Below are 14,176 nucleotides of genomic sequence, written 5' to 3' on the forward strand. Positions count from 1 at the left end.
TCCATATACATTTCCATTTTATTGAATTTGTTAACGTTACAGGGTTCTTGCACTGCCAAAACCATGCCTGAGAATTGAAATAACGAAATAAGGTACAATGGACAGTCTCATCTACCCATCATACAGTATACTAAAACTTGATTAATGTGCATTTTGACAATTTCACAATCTCTTAAAAATGTTATAACAAGAGTTGGGATTAAAATCTACTGCAGGTCTTCAAATTTCTAGTACGATATGCCATTAAATAACACTTCCAAATAATCATCTCAGTTCATTCCTCAGTAATATAATCCAACAAGACACTGCTGGCAAAGATGCATACTTTTCAGGGAAAATAGATGGCTCGAAGTCCAAGAATTCTATTTAATTCTTTTACTAAGGTTTTTGGTTCCCAAATGAAGTCTTCAGTTCCTCTTTTGAACACCCAGCTCCTTCTGGGCTCAGCAACTTGTCCAGGCACACCTCTCTAAGAGGCCAGGGAGCTGGCAGGGGCTGCCAAGAAACACTGTCAGGAGCCCTTCTAGGAGTCAGAAGGGGATTTCGGCATCTGAACCCCTACGAGGGAACCTGCTGCTTTCTTTCACATCAAGGAGACTGTTTTACTCACCTACTTGCTCCACTCTTGTCAATGGCAAGTCTGCAACTCCTGAATTTGGCATTGAAATGTAATATAGAGAAACCCAGACTCTGTGCATCAAGTGGTCACATACCACTTTGCAATATTTGTACTGAATCAAAATGACAAAACTAACAAAGATGAAACAGAATCTGATTAGATGGAATGAAACTTTCACACCATAGGCAATAACTGTGGGTGGTTGTCAGGTCCCACTTAAGGACTAAGTTACTGGACTGTTTAACCTGGAGTTACTGAAAACTGAAGTGCTATGTCACCTGTCTTTTGCCCCATTCTTTCCCCCCACCCCTACCCCACCCCCAAACCACTGAACAGCCAGAGACAATCCAACAGAGCTAGTCAGTATAATCACTGCAGCAGTAAGCATCCTGACCTTGAAAAGGTTGGGGATAAGTGTGGCATCTGAGAGTCTCGTCAAACACCACACAATTGGTCAGTACATGTGAAACATCAGGAAAGCTTTTGCACACCCACCAAGCTTCTGATTAAGATTTACTCATGTTGTTTTGAGTTGAAAAAAATAAACTCACAGGTGATTGAATACCTCTACTCTAGTAGTAAAAAAAGGTTTCAATCCCACCTGCTAGATACCAGTACTCTTGTCAAATACATACTGTACAAGTTAAAGACCTGGTGATTAGAGGCTTTAGCAGCACCTGAAGTCAAGCCTTGGCATCCACTGCTCTTTAAAGGCTATGGAGTTCCAGCCCCTTGGGGGTGGAAATCAGGTTATGAAACTTATTTCACAATCCCTCTTAACAGATGTTTCAAGTTACTCAACCAAACATTATGCTCTGTTCAAAGAACTTAGATTCTAAGTCAAAGCAAGGAAGGCCTTGTTGGCGGAAAATACAACACATGTGCTATCCAAATAAAAATGGCTAAAAAGAAATTGGACCATTCAACCCCTACCCCACCCCCCCAATCCCACTTTGTACATCAAAGTGTGGTTAAATTGAAGTTTCTCGTAACCTCAGAATATGGCTACAGCTAAAGGGTTAAAAAAAAAAACCACACAGCTCTGCATGGGTTTATTTGAACAGTTCTTTGAGAGTGGTACTGGTATGTCTCAGGAAAAATTGTGTATAGCCACAGCTACTAGAGAAAGTATTCCCTAAGGATGGGGCCCAGGACAGGTTAATTAAGGTCACTTAAATCTTTGTCATTTATAGCAGATCAGAACCCAAATCGCTGACTTTTGCAGGATTTCTGATAGGAATCCAGTAGAGCTGGTTTCAAGTTTCACATCACCACTTAATAGCTGTAACCTTCTTATCCAGAAGTTGTGATCCACATGGTGTCCACAATGAGTGCAGCAAATCTGAGGTAGTCAACCCTTACGAAGGCTCAGTATCTGAACATAAAAAGATTTCGAAATGACCACTGGCTGCAGGTTTTTGTTTTTTTTGTTTTGTTTGTTTGGTTTTTTTTTTGGCAGAGTAATTATCAAAGAACACTGGTGAATCTAGTTCAAGCAATTTATAACATTGAGAATCCCCTCACATCCAAAGGTGTACAACACTTTAAGCTTCCACAGGGCAGCAGTTCAGCCGATTGCTGATGTCAAACAGTCTGCGTGTGCTACAGGAGATCCGGCAGACATCACAAGGCGGGTGGTTGTTCATGGCCGTTAGCTGGAGTTTAGTTACCTTAGTAGGAGGGTTATCAAAAAACCATTCCTTAATTGTAATATGTGGGCAGCTTTACTGATCCCCCAGCACAGCATACTGGTTGTCTAGATGCAGTTTAAGTGCCTGGTTTTTGGAAACCTCATCCCTACCTCTATTTCTGTGTCTTACTACTTCAAAGCTCTTCTCCATTTCTTTATCCCTAAGGGAAAAGAAATGGAATCAGTAAATATCTCCACTAAGATAGTTTTGAAAATAATCTTCCTTGAAAAAACCCACCCCAAGAAGAATCTAGGGGGGGAAGATGGATGCCATGAAGTTAATATAGCTCCTTTAAAAAGGCTTTGCAGTCATTTTTAGAATTGGAGTAACCTCTTGATATAAAAATAAAAGGTTTCAACTAAGCAAATCACAGAATTGTTTTGTAATGTGGCCCTATCTTTTAACATAGTGATCTCTCCTGCAGTAGTTAACTACAGATAATTCAGGGCTAGTTTAAAAACAATCTAAAATTTGCTATTTGACATGTTATCCCTTTGAACTATAAATGTATACTACCCTTTCATCAAAGTCATGAAAGTCAAACTAAAAACTTGACTAAACTTCCAGAAGTTCCATCTCACAGAAATGGGTAGGATAAAGGGGGGAAAAAAAGGGGTGGTTGTGGGAGGTGTGGGGAATGGCATATTCAAATATAAGGAAATGGTTTTTTTTAAGAGGATAATGCTGAAAGAACCAGGCTAAGTGAAAGATCACTCCCAAAACTGCTGTGTTCTTAAAGAGAATAAGGCAAGACAACAGCCTGGACCTGCTTTCAAAGCCACCCGCTACCATTCAGAAGCAGCACTAACACTTGATGTAAACTGAACACATTTCACCACTTTTTTTTTGTTGGTGGAGCAAGTACACAGTTCCTAAACAAGATTTTAACTGTTTCTTGAGTAATACAAATCCACAAGACATTTTTAAGTTAACTGCTGAAATACAAGTTTATCATGCTTATAACAAGACACTGCTCATTTATGTTCACTGAACACACCTAATCCATCTAATGACATTTTAACTTGCTATATAGTATATGTGGGCCAGGTGGAAGAAATGAAGTGCTATTTCAAGAACATGAGACCTTTTCTACATCCTTTAAATTACCCTTGCTAAAATGAAGTGAGTTTTCCTTTAGCTTTCTCCCACCCTTTCCTTACCAGGGCCCATTTCCTTTCTCCTGGATGTATCTTATGCCCAATTCTTTCTTAGTGATCAACTAACCCATTAATTAACTAAAATAATAGTAATAAGCCATTTTTATCTCTCTTCCTTGGAGGAAGAGGCATGAATAAATTAAAAACTTGGAAATATCAAACATATCTCAAACTTTCCAAGATTATTTAAGTAGCTACACTTACTTCCGACTTTCTACATGCTTGGCAGTGGACTGCAATGATGGGAACTGTGTATCGCTGTATATTTCTGGTGGTCCTTGTGGTGTTTTCCTCGTTGAAGTCACCCTGGCACCAGGAGGCCTGTATACACCACCAGTCATAACTGGTTCTGGGGTTTCTGTAACTAACAACACAAAATGATTTGGTGAAAAAACAAACTTACAGCACAGCAAAATACTTGAGTCCTATCTCCCTATCAACTACATGAAACAAGAAATGCCTAACATATCTAGGTAAGCTCTAAATAGGAATCATCTAATAAGAATTAATTCCATTTTGGACTATGTGCATTGTTTAAAACAGGCATAAGCTAACCTGCCAACTCTAAGAGAAAGAATACTAAACATATACAAGACAAGGACTAGCTAGGGTCCCCACTACTCTGAGCAAATTGAAATACTACACAAAGTACTGTAGGTCATTTACCTGTCTAGACTTCTGCTCAATTCATTCTTAAACAATGAAAGCAAAATTACCTAACTTGTATGTTAAATAGAGAGCAACTATTACAATAAATGCATTATGATTTACAGAAGTAAAATGAGTAAAAATCTTTTGCTCACAATAGACTCAAACAGAAATTAAGAGGGATGAGGAAAAAAAATAACCTTTGTGACTTTCTATGATGGTAAAAATGAATATACTTTAGTCACAATGAATTTTGATCAACAGTAAACCCTCCCTTAGGAGCCACTGTTAACATGTATACTTTAATAATTACAGATAAATAAAGCTTACTTATTATTAAGGCTTATTTTCATTACCAAAATAAACATACTATCCTACCGGCTTCTGCTGAATTAGCAGCAGAACTGAATTTTTAAGTGGATTTCTGATTAAAACAGTTCAGTAGCTAGTTCACTTATAGAATTAAAAACATCTTACAGAAATAACAGAAAAGCATTTTTCTAAGGATTGACTATACCAATATACCCAAATATAGTAAAAGGCACAGAATTCCCAAACTATATGTAGGACTTTTATATTAGGTCTTCTGCAAAGTGACACAAACAAACGAAATTCAAGAGCTAAAGAAAAACCCACTTAGATAACTGAGGCTTAACTTATTTAATCATGCTTTAACTTGAGAAAAAAATCTATTACCAATACTTGGAGCAGGTGCTTGAACAGGAGCTGTTTTATTCCAAGGACCAGATGATTTTTCTATGCCACCACCACCAGCTTCTTCCCAGTTATCCCCTGGATCTTCTCTCTTCTCATTATCATCTTCTTCCTTTTCACTATTAGAAAATAAAGGTATATATAATCTAAGACCAAAAAGAATCATCAGGAATAATTTAGACAAGTTAAAAAGTTTAGTTGCTGGTAAGGGTAATTAATTTTTAATTAATACAGTAGTAAATTAAATACAATTTAATTTCTTCAGGCTTTGGGGAAAAAACCTGATGTAAGCTTCTAATCAACAGATACACTACAAAACCATCTAGTCATCTTTTTTTGGGGAAAGAGCAACCTATGATGAGCTAGTGAACAGTAGATGGGTTAGGCAGAGGGGCTGTGCCTGTGTTTTTGAACAGCAAGGACTTCCGAATGGTATTTACCTAAGATAACAGAGAAAGGGGGGTAGGTTGGGGGAATGATGGAGGAAAGTAAAGGGCAAGCAGGGAAAAGGGAAAGCAGGATGGAAAACTGGATAGAAACAAATTTAATTCTGCTTCATTTGTCAGGTAATCCCTAAAACGTCCCCTAGGAAAGTACTATTGTTAGCCTTTTCCAATGAAAACCTGGAGTTCTTCTCAAGGACAATACTCCCGAGGCAACACTGAACACTGAACTTTGAGAACCCTGGGTCTGGGGTCCAGCCCTCCCATCAGCTCTAGCTGTGACTGACAAATCTCCCTAAAACACTCTCAGATGGAACCTCTGAATCTAAATCCTCCTCTAAAGTCATCATTTCACCTGAGCCTCAACTTCCTCATTTCTACAATGAGGATAATGCCTATGATACCCTACCACACAAGATTACAATTACATACAGGCATCTCCCCAAAGTCTCAGTGCAGTTTTAACCAACTCAAGCACATTACACACATATCCTGCATATGTAATGTGCTACAGACTTTCAAGTGCCACACTATAACGTATGTAATTCTAGGTTTCCAGTAAGAATTTTAGAAATGCCTAAAATTATGCTTTTACCTTTAAAATCAACAGATCTCCGATCCCTCTGTCAACCTTATGAGCAATTTTTAAATACAGTTTTAATAAGTGGGGTACTTTATGCAAATAGGAAAAACTAATCTAAAACACCTAACCATTAAAAAAATACAAAAACATTTATACAACATTAAAGATGAAGAAACTGAGGCCCACAGGTTACCACTCTCCTAAAACATAAGAAAAAGCCCTCATTTTGGCAACAAATCTAAAGCTTTAAAAAAGACCTCATAATCATAGCCATCTCCCCTCCTCTTGTAAAATATGCACACCGGCAAAAACACAGGACTTAAGTCAGTTTCTAGTTCTAGTTTCAGATCTTTTCCGGGGACAAAAAGAGAATCTTTAATATGTCTGTGCCTTTCCTAGAAAATGAAGCAACTGACCCTCTTAAGGTCCCTTTGTAGCACTAATGTTCTATGAATAAATTAAGGATTATAAAACAGAAAACAAACCTCTTTAAATACTTCAGTACTTCCCTATCAAGTCACTAACTTGTATTTTTACACAAATTTTTCTCAAAGTTGAATTGAGGGCACTCAGCCAATTATACCCATGTTATCAATTGGCAGCACTTAGAGAAGACAGGCAGTAGACAAGGTTTTCCTTGGCTCCCAGCTTGAATCTGGCCCATAGTCCCTCTTTTCTCTTGGCTACAGCCAGTAAACAGGGTTGTTGGCTCAGGAAGCAGGAATGATGGAGAGGGAAAGGTTAAGCTGAGGACAGAGGGAAAAGAATGGAAGAAAGTAAGAAAGAGAAAAAGGGATGAGAACCTAAGGGGAATCTCTGAGGACTATAGCAAAGAGACCGACAATTTTACAAAAGACAAATTTCCCAAACAGTTCCAAGCAATGGCACCCTCACTTGAACAGTATATGGTCTCAAGGGGATTTTCAAGGAAAACACTAATTTGGACAAAGTTTTAAATGAGTCTGTTAAATTTTTTTTTAAGTTAGTCTCACAACTTTATGTAATCGTACTTTGTCCCTAAAATAATGGAAAACAACAAGAGTGTTTTTCAAGCTATTATGGAGCAAACTACAAGACCTGTCAGGCAGATGGAAAATCTTTATTTCCTGGATTGTTATTACTCAGCAGTGTGTTCCTGTGGCTACTATTAAACCAACTCTTTGAGATTGAAGAACACTGTGAAACAATGTGAATGATCAAAGGGAAGAAAAATTAAGAGCAAATAAGGGCATTCTTAACCCTGCCTTAAAACACTGGGGTGCCATGACTGAGAAATGGCTCAACAAGTGCCGATTGTGACAAGTGACTACATTACTGTGCTGAAATTAATCAATAACAAATGAAAAGCATAAGATGGACTTAGATGAACTGATGCTAAGCAAAGAAAGCAGAGCAAGGAAAATACATAGTGATTACATAAATGTAAATGAAAAGAACCACCACAAGTGAAAGATGTTGTGAAATTATATAGCTTGGCCCCAAGAAGACATAAGAAACTTGCCTCACTTCCGTGGGGGTTGGGTGGAAGAGAGCTAACAGGTGTAGATCACTGCACATCAGATTTCTTCATTGTATTAATCAGATTTATTTTTTTCTTCTCTAAAAATTACATGAAGTGGCTTTCTGGAAGGCAGAGGTTATATAGGGGGAAAATAAAAGCCATCAATAAAAATATTTTTCTTTTCCTTTTTTGGGGAAGTGAGGCAATTGGGTTAATGACTTGCCCAGGGTCACACAGCTCGTGTCCAGTGTCTGGTCTGAGGTGGGATTTGAATTCAGGTCCTCCTGACTCTAGGCCAGGTGTTCTATCCACTGAGTCACCTAGCTGCCCCAATAAAAATATTTTTAAAAAATATTTTGGTAACAAGATGAGATTGTGGGGCTTTCTTGAGCTTTTCTAGCTCAAAAGCCCTATCTGAGAAGGTTAATATAAAAGAGACCAAGTGGATCCCTAATAACACCAAGTTGGTTCTAAACACACATACACACACACACTTAAAAAAGAAAAAACTTTGTGGATCAAAGTAGCCCTACTATCTCATCTCCACCAAAATATTCCCTTGAAAGCAATCAATTGCTCAAATGAAAGTGGATCTTCACTCTTAATTTGTTACAATATAGCAAGTGCTATAGGGACAAGAAATTTAAACAGTATATATAGCACAGTGTCTCATTACCTGAGTATGATTAAGAAAGGCAAAACAGCAGTATCAATTCAAACCCACTTTATCAAGTTTTATATTGTAGTTACATGTTTGTAGCAAATGAAACCGTGTTTACAGTAATATTATTTCTCAGGAAGTTAGGAATTATAATTCCAACATTCTGTTAGAGTAAGCCAACTATGTCCACTGATGCTATAACCAGGACACATTAAGTCAACTGTCTTCAAGCACTAATGGCTATGGCCGAAACCAAGCCTCCAATCTTAGGGTGACAAGCCTTTCTGAATTGAGCTCAGCTGATTCTTGAAATGACAAACACTCTACGCAGTGTGGGATCAAAGTCTGAGATCTGTGGGGTCACCTCCACATTAGGAGGTACCAATTGAAGGCTTTATACACATCATCCTGTTGTTTCTTGACAGACCTAAGTACTACTATCTTATTATTTTTCTACATTTTTAGAGTAAAATATATTTTAATCTTCTCTTGATGACTCATGATAGTCATCACAAACATCAATTCCTGTATTGCAATGTAACAGGCTGGTTGTGGCTACTCAAGTCACAACTTCCATCCCAAAGCCCCAGACTCTTGAGTTCCTAGTTTTGATTTGGATAATCTGCTTTCTCCTACTATCAGCTTGCCTGGCCTCTAGCTACACTCACTGCCTTCTGATTGACTCATCTAGAAAACCAGAGAGATGTTTGTCAGAGCTGGACCTTTAAGAGTAATTCTGTGCAAGCATGCCTTATGCTATGGGCATCTTATTTATAGCTATATAATGATAGCTATTCCATTAAATCTGGTTTAGCTTAAAAATATGACTTCTAAAATTCCCATCAAGTTAGACTATGCTTCCTGAGGACAGAAGACTCTTGCCTCCTTTTGTATCCCCAGCACTAAAGTGCCTGACACATGGCAGAGGCTTGATAAATGTTTACTGAAAGTTCTAAGGCAGAAGAAGGAAATGGAGTATAGAGTTAGAGAAATGGAGTGTAGAGCTGGTCAAAGAGTAAAGAGCCAGAGCTGTGACACAGACTTTTAGTGAAAAGTTCTTTAGGGCCTGTGATAAACAGGTCTCTCCCATCATCCTCTTTCCCAAGATGCTCATAAACCAAAATCTCACACATGACAAATACATGACTCCAAACGACCAAAGGAAAGGTCTGCTTAATTAACACCCCTTACAATTTATTTGTCCTTTAGTCATGACCCCATGGATCACAGCCCTACTCACCTCCACCATCCCTCAAAAAAACTCTACACAGCACATCCATTGCTTCCATGACACTATCCCTCTCATCCTCTTCCTTTTGCCTTCAAATCTTTCCCAACATCAGGGTCTTTTCCAATGAGTCCTGTCTTCTCATGTGGCCAAAGTACTTAAGCTTCAGCTTCAACCCTTTACATTCAGACCCATTACAATGCACAATATTTAATACTTAGATCAAGGAATTGGAGCTTAAAGGGACCTTAAGACTAAAATAAATTCATCCAATGTCATTTAAAGTGTGGCCCACCCAGTCACATAGCTAGATAGTGGCAGACTCAATTTAATATATCCTAATGTGCTCATATTTACTTAACATGGGGAGGGACAGGCATTCATCCAGGCAGGGTATTTCAGATGTGAAGATCCCTCTACCTATCCAAGATGATAAAGCACCCCCCCCAAGCAGTCATCTTAATTCGATGCCCTGCTTTACTAAGGTCACAGGAGCAGTAAGTAACCAGCAAACCTGGCAATCAAAACTAACCAGTCAACTAACTCCCCTACCAGCAATCCAGCTCTAACTAGTCTTCTAAGAGAAGAGGCCCAAGATGAAATGACATTCCCATAGTCACACAAGTGACGGGTCAGAGGCAGACTCTGAAGGGGTTCCAACACCAGCCCTAGAACCAGGTATGATGCCATTCATCCTTCCATGTTATAAGCCCCACCTCCAAAATTCACATGATGACCAAAAAAATACAAACTAGCCAAAGCCTGAATACACTGCAATAAAATAGTCAAATAATGGCTAAAAGGACCTAAGTGAGCTATAGAAAGGATTCTTTATCCCAAGCTTTTATGCCAACACTGTATCTACCCTAGTGATATTGTACAGAATAATTTTCCTCATTGTAACTTGTCACATGATATATAAGTATTTGGGTATACTTATGGTTATCACTGGAAACATACCCCTACCTTACACTTGTGAAGATGCCTTTATATTTTCCAAAAGTTTATACACATTATTTCACTTATTCTTTAAAACCCTTTTGAGGCAGGAAGAGCAGGTTGTTAACCCCACTTCATAGATGAAAATGAGGCTGACATTCATATCATAAGGCACCGTAATTTGCAATAATTTAATGACAACAATCACGCTATACTACCCCTGTCCCTTCAGTAACTTAACATTACAAGTCACTAGGAGGGTTAGGACAATACCAACTCCCTACTAGTTAAGGCTGACCAAAGTCTCAATCACAAACCTATCAGAGTTGGGGGGTGTTATTTTTAAATGTTTAATTATCATCATCAAATCCCTATTTGTCTGGATAAATTGTCAGGCTTGTCCATACATTACCTTTTAGTGAGGGCTATTCAAGATGCAGTACTCAAAGCCACTGATGTAGTTCATCCAACTAAATAGATATCCCTATACTCATAGTACAAAAATAACAGAACTGGGAGCTAAGTGTGAGCCAGGCAATTATTAACCTGTTTTGCTGTTTTTACCAACATTTATCTTTTGCAACATTCCTTCATCTATAATATGCCAAACTTTTAAGAGTGGAACAATGTAGCAAAGGCACAAACCAGCATACGAAACTTAACTATTAAGAGTTAGGAACTTAGAACTATACTCTCTCTTCCCTAACAACATACTAACCAAATCAAGAGGGCCTTTGAGCCTATGATGCTGCTTAAAAAAAAAGCAGCAAAAATTTGTCCCAAAACTCTTCACCTGCCCCCCTTTTCCCCACCCAATGTTCTTTTCTCCCACTTTTTGCTCCCAAGTTGGAAGAAGCATTAGATTCCCAACACATTCCATCCAACAGTGTCCCTGGACTAACAATGTGTAATTGAGTTAACCTGTGCACCTCCCATCCAAAACAGAAACCCTTCCCCCCAAATAGTGTTTGCCCTGGTTTATATTAAGCCCTTTCCTTAGGAAAGCAGGTTAGATGGGTAACTGTCAAATTTTACTTGAGGACCCTTATGACTAAATGGAAGATAAGTCCTCATAGGCTTAAAGGTTTTATAAAAGATAAGGGTTCCTTGCCTATAGTGTTGGCTAGGAGTAAAATGGTAAAATGCCGAACCTGAAATTTCTACTCTAGCACAGCTTAAAGCTATAACCTGCTATGGAAAGACTGATAATAGCAAAAGTTGTAGTTCCTGGTAAAGGATAAGAATCTGCTCTGATACTGAATCTGGAATTCAGATTCAATAACCAGAATAATAAGCGATCTTCAGGCTTTAAAGATTCAGTGTCATGCTAATGAAATTTTTTCCCCCTTAATTTAGAGCTCTATCTTCTCTGCAAATAAGTGGCTTAGCAATAATCATACTCTCAACTGATTGAAACAAGAAATGGATGATTACAATTATAGCACCACTCAGGTCTTTCCCCAGAATCTTACACGTCAGCAAAGTCCACACAAGATGGCCTCGAATTAGTTTATCCCGTCAAGAGTCAATCAGCACCCCTCAAAGGCATGCACTGTTCTGAAGGAAACAGGCAAACCAATTTGGAGCTGAGTCTTATAGCAAAGGCTCAAGAACAAGGTTAGTTTCCAACAGCTGACATTTAAGGCTTGCAAATTATTTTACATGCATCATAGCTCATTTGACCTATACAGCAGATATAAACTGTTCCCACTTTACAGATAAAGAAAAAGGTGGTGAGTGGTTAAGCACAAACACAGAAGCATAGCCAGAATACTTTCCCAATCCCAGGACTCTATCCACTTAAATACTCAAAACACCCAACAAATCAGAAAGAGCTGAAAGTAAAACTGTTAAGATTCAACTTTAGTTAAGTGTTTTAACCTTCTAATGAATAACTTTATAGTTTGTAAGGGCATTTTAAAACAAATGGCATTTCCTATATAATTAGATGAAGGCTGATGCTTTACTTTGGTAAAAGGGGCAAATCTGTGACAAGAGCTTTTTACTCCCAAAAGTTTTATTGAAAAACAAGTTTAAGATCAATAAACTACGACCTCTAAGATTAAAAACTGGGTTTATAGTTAAGGAAGCTAACATTTACATTTTCAGTGAGGGGGCCACAAGTATTCTTAGCGTGTAGACTTCAAAAGGAAGACCAGTGAACAATATTATGAATCTTTTACACAGTCACACTGACGGAAATTTCCCCAAATGAAATGTCTTGTTTCTACCTAGAGAAAGAGAATATTGTAGTTTTCTTTAACTTAGTAACTCATCAAGGATATGTCTAAAATCTATGACTACTTATTTAAGTTACTAGAACATACAGGTTTTAGCCATGTTGACTCTCAGGGACCCCATGGAGGTTTTTTTCTTGGCAAAGTATTGGGAGTGGTTTGCCATTTCCTTCTCCAGCTCATTTTATAGGTGAGGAAACTGTGGCAAACAAGGTTAAGTGACTTGCTCGGGGTCACACAGCCAGTCAGTCTGAGGCCAGATTTGAACTCTGAAAAAAGGAGTCTTCCAGGACTCCAGGGCCTGTGCCCAGAACTTACATTAAGTAGACTAACTCAGATTTAATGTCCAAGTTGATCAAGTTTATTCAGGAAAAAGGGCAGCAACAAACTACTTTAGATATCACAAATAGTGAAGGCCTAACAAAAAATCAACTTATTTCCTAGAATTTCCAATACTGATAATGAGGGTCTAAATTAAGTTAACTTTCCAAAGAACTTCAGAATTTGGTGGCTTTTTCCTACAGCAGCAATGGAACACTGAGGAAACAGGAAAGATTTAACTTTGATACACACAATCCATTAATGCCTCCATGTCTGTTTCTAAATCAGTGTCATAATGAGAATTTAGCGCCTTTCTTATAGTGGCAATGAAGAGATAACTTTCAGATACACACTATATCCATTATTGCTTTAATGTTGGTTTCTAAATCAGTTTCATCATAAGACTGCTTTGGAATTTCTCTAAAAAAATGAAAACTGCAACACATCCCTAAAATAAACACCTAAAATATAAACTGTACCTTATCTGCATTGCTTGAACTCTGAGTCCACTGTAATCAATTTCTTTTTGCTCGAATTCTTTCCATTCATCTTCATCCTGAAAAACAAATACTGCTAATTAAAGTAATAGTAGAACCATTAAGAGTTTGAGATCATCTAGCCTTAAAACTGAGGTTCAGAGAAGGTGGGTCACAGACACTTAACTAGATTCCAAGGCTTCCTCCCTCCCAGGCCTAACCACCAACTTTGTGAACACTTTAACTGCTGCAAATACCAAGCCCGGGGAGGGTATCTCAAATATAACGTTCCTTAAAAGATAAAGTACTAATGGGACACCGACCTTGCTTGTTGCTTTTAGGACAAATATGTCTAGCAAACATTGTTACATCTAAGTGAAACTGGATTTTTTTTTTTCCGTTGGTCTGCTCTCCAAGTCCCTGAGCAAGAACAGAAGCGGCCGGTGATTTTGTGACTAAATTTATGCCACGCTACGAATACCCAGGAAAAGCCTCTAACGACGAAAAGGGGAGGCCGGAGTCCGGAGGTGGTCAATTGGAAGGCATCGCTTAAGTCGCCACATTCCGGAGACTGGGGGCTCCGATGGAGGCCCGAGCGGCCTCCCTCTCCAGGGTCACAGACTCCGGCGTGTTCAGAGCCACCCTCGCGGGCAGCAATCCACCCGGCTTCCGAACGCGGGAGGAAGGAGTAAAGGCGGGGCGGAGGCGGTTTCCTGGGCCGGGAAGGGGGCCCGGGCAGGAAGCCCGGCGGGCCCACGAGGCCTGCGGACACGCGCGTCACATGGACGCCTGGTGGCCCACGCCGCGGTGGCGGCCGAGGGGAGGCCTCTCCCGGGCCCGGACACATGGTCGGGAGGGGAGAGGAGGGCAGGAGAAGGGAGGGGACCCGCGCCCTGCCGCCCTCCCGCCCGGGCCGCCGCGCGGCCTAGGGCGGCGTGGCCGCCCGCTCTCACCTTGC

The 14,176-nt window shown here is 39.3% G+C and overlaps 2 protein-coding genes across 4 annotated transcripts in view; both read right to left on the reverse strand.

Moving 5' to 3' along the window:
- CDV3 (CDV3 homolog) lies at positions 1-13,320 on the reverse strand. 3 transcript variants are annotated; one of them, XM_027872350.1, is made up of 4 exons: positions 13,222-13,320; positions 4,812-4,948; positions 3,672-3,831; positions 1-1,994 (listed from the first exon to the last, which is right to left on the reverse strand). In XM_027872350.1, the coding sequence occupies exons 1-4, from the start codon at positions 13,230-13,232 to the stop codon at positions 1,988-1,990; spliced, it is 315 nt and encodes a 104-aa protein (XP_027728151.1). In that variant the 5' UTR covers positions 13,233-13,320; the 3' UTR covers positions 1-1,987. The 3 variants fall into 3 exon arrangements, with proteins under 3 accessions (XP_027728151.1, XP_027728152.1, XP_027728150.1); XM_027872351.1 differs by having other exon boundaries at positions 1-2,289; XM_027872349.1 differs by lacking the exon at positions 1-1,994 and adding an exon at positions 2,296-2,470.
- Positions 13,321-13,767: 447 nt separating this feature from the next.
- BFSP2 (beaded filament structural protein 2) overlaps positions 13,768-14,176 on the reverse strand; it is a 119,329-nt gene continuing 118,920 nt past the window's right edge. Inside the window, exons 10-11 of the mRNA XM_027871935.1 lie at positions 13,976-14,171; positions 13,768-13,931 (exon numbers count right to left, since the gene is read on the reverse strand). Coding sequence (XP_027727736.1) covers positions 13,768-13,931; positions 13,976-14,171 — 360 coding nt within the window. The remainder of the gene's footprint in view (positions 13,932-13,975; positions 14,172-14,176) is intronic.

Source organism: Vombatus ursinus, unplaced genomic scaffold (assembly GCF_900497805.2).
Source record: "Vombatus ursinus unplaced genomic scaffold, bare-nosed wombat genome assembly UNPS02014799.1, whole genome shotgun sequence".
In the NCBI taxonomy this organism is placed as follows: Eukaryota; Metazoa; Chordata; class Mammalia; order Diprotodontia; family Vombatidae; genus Vombatus; species Vombatus ursinus.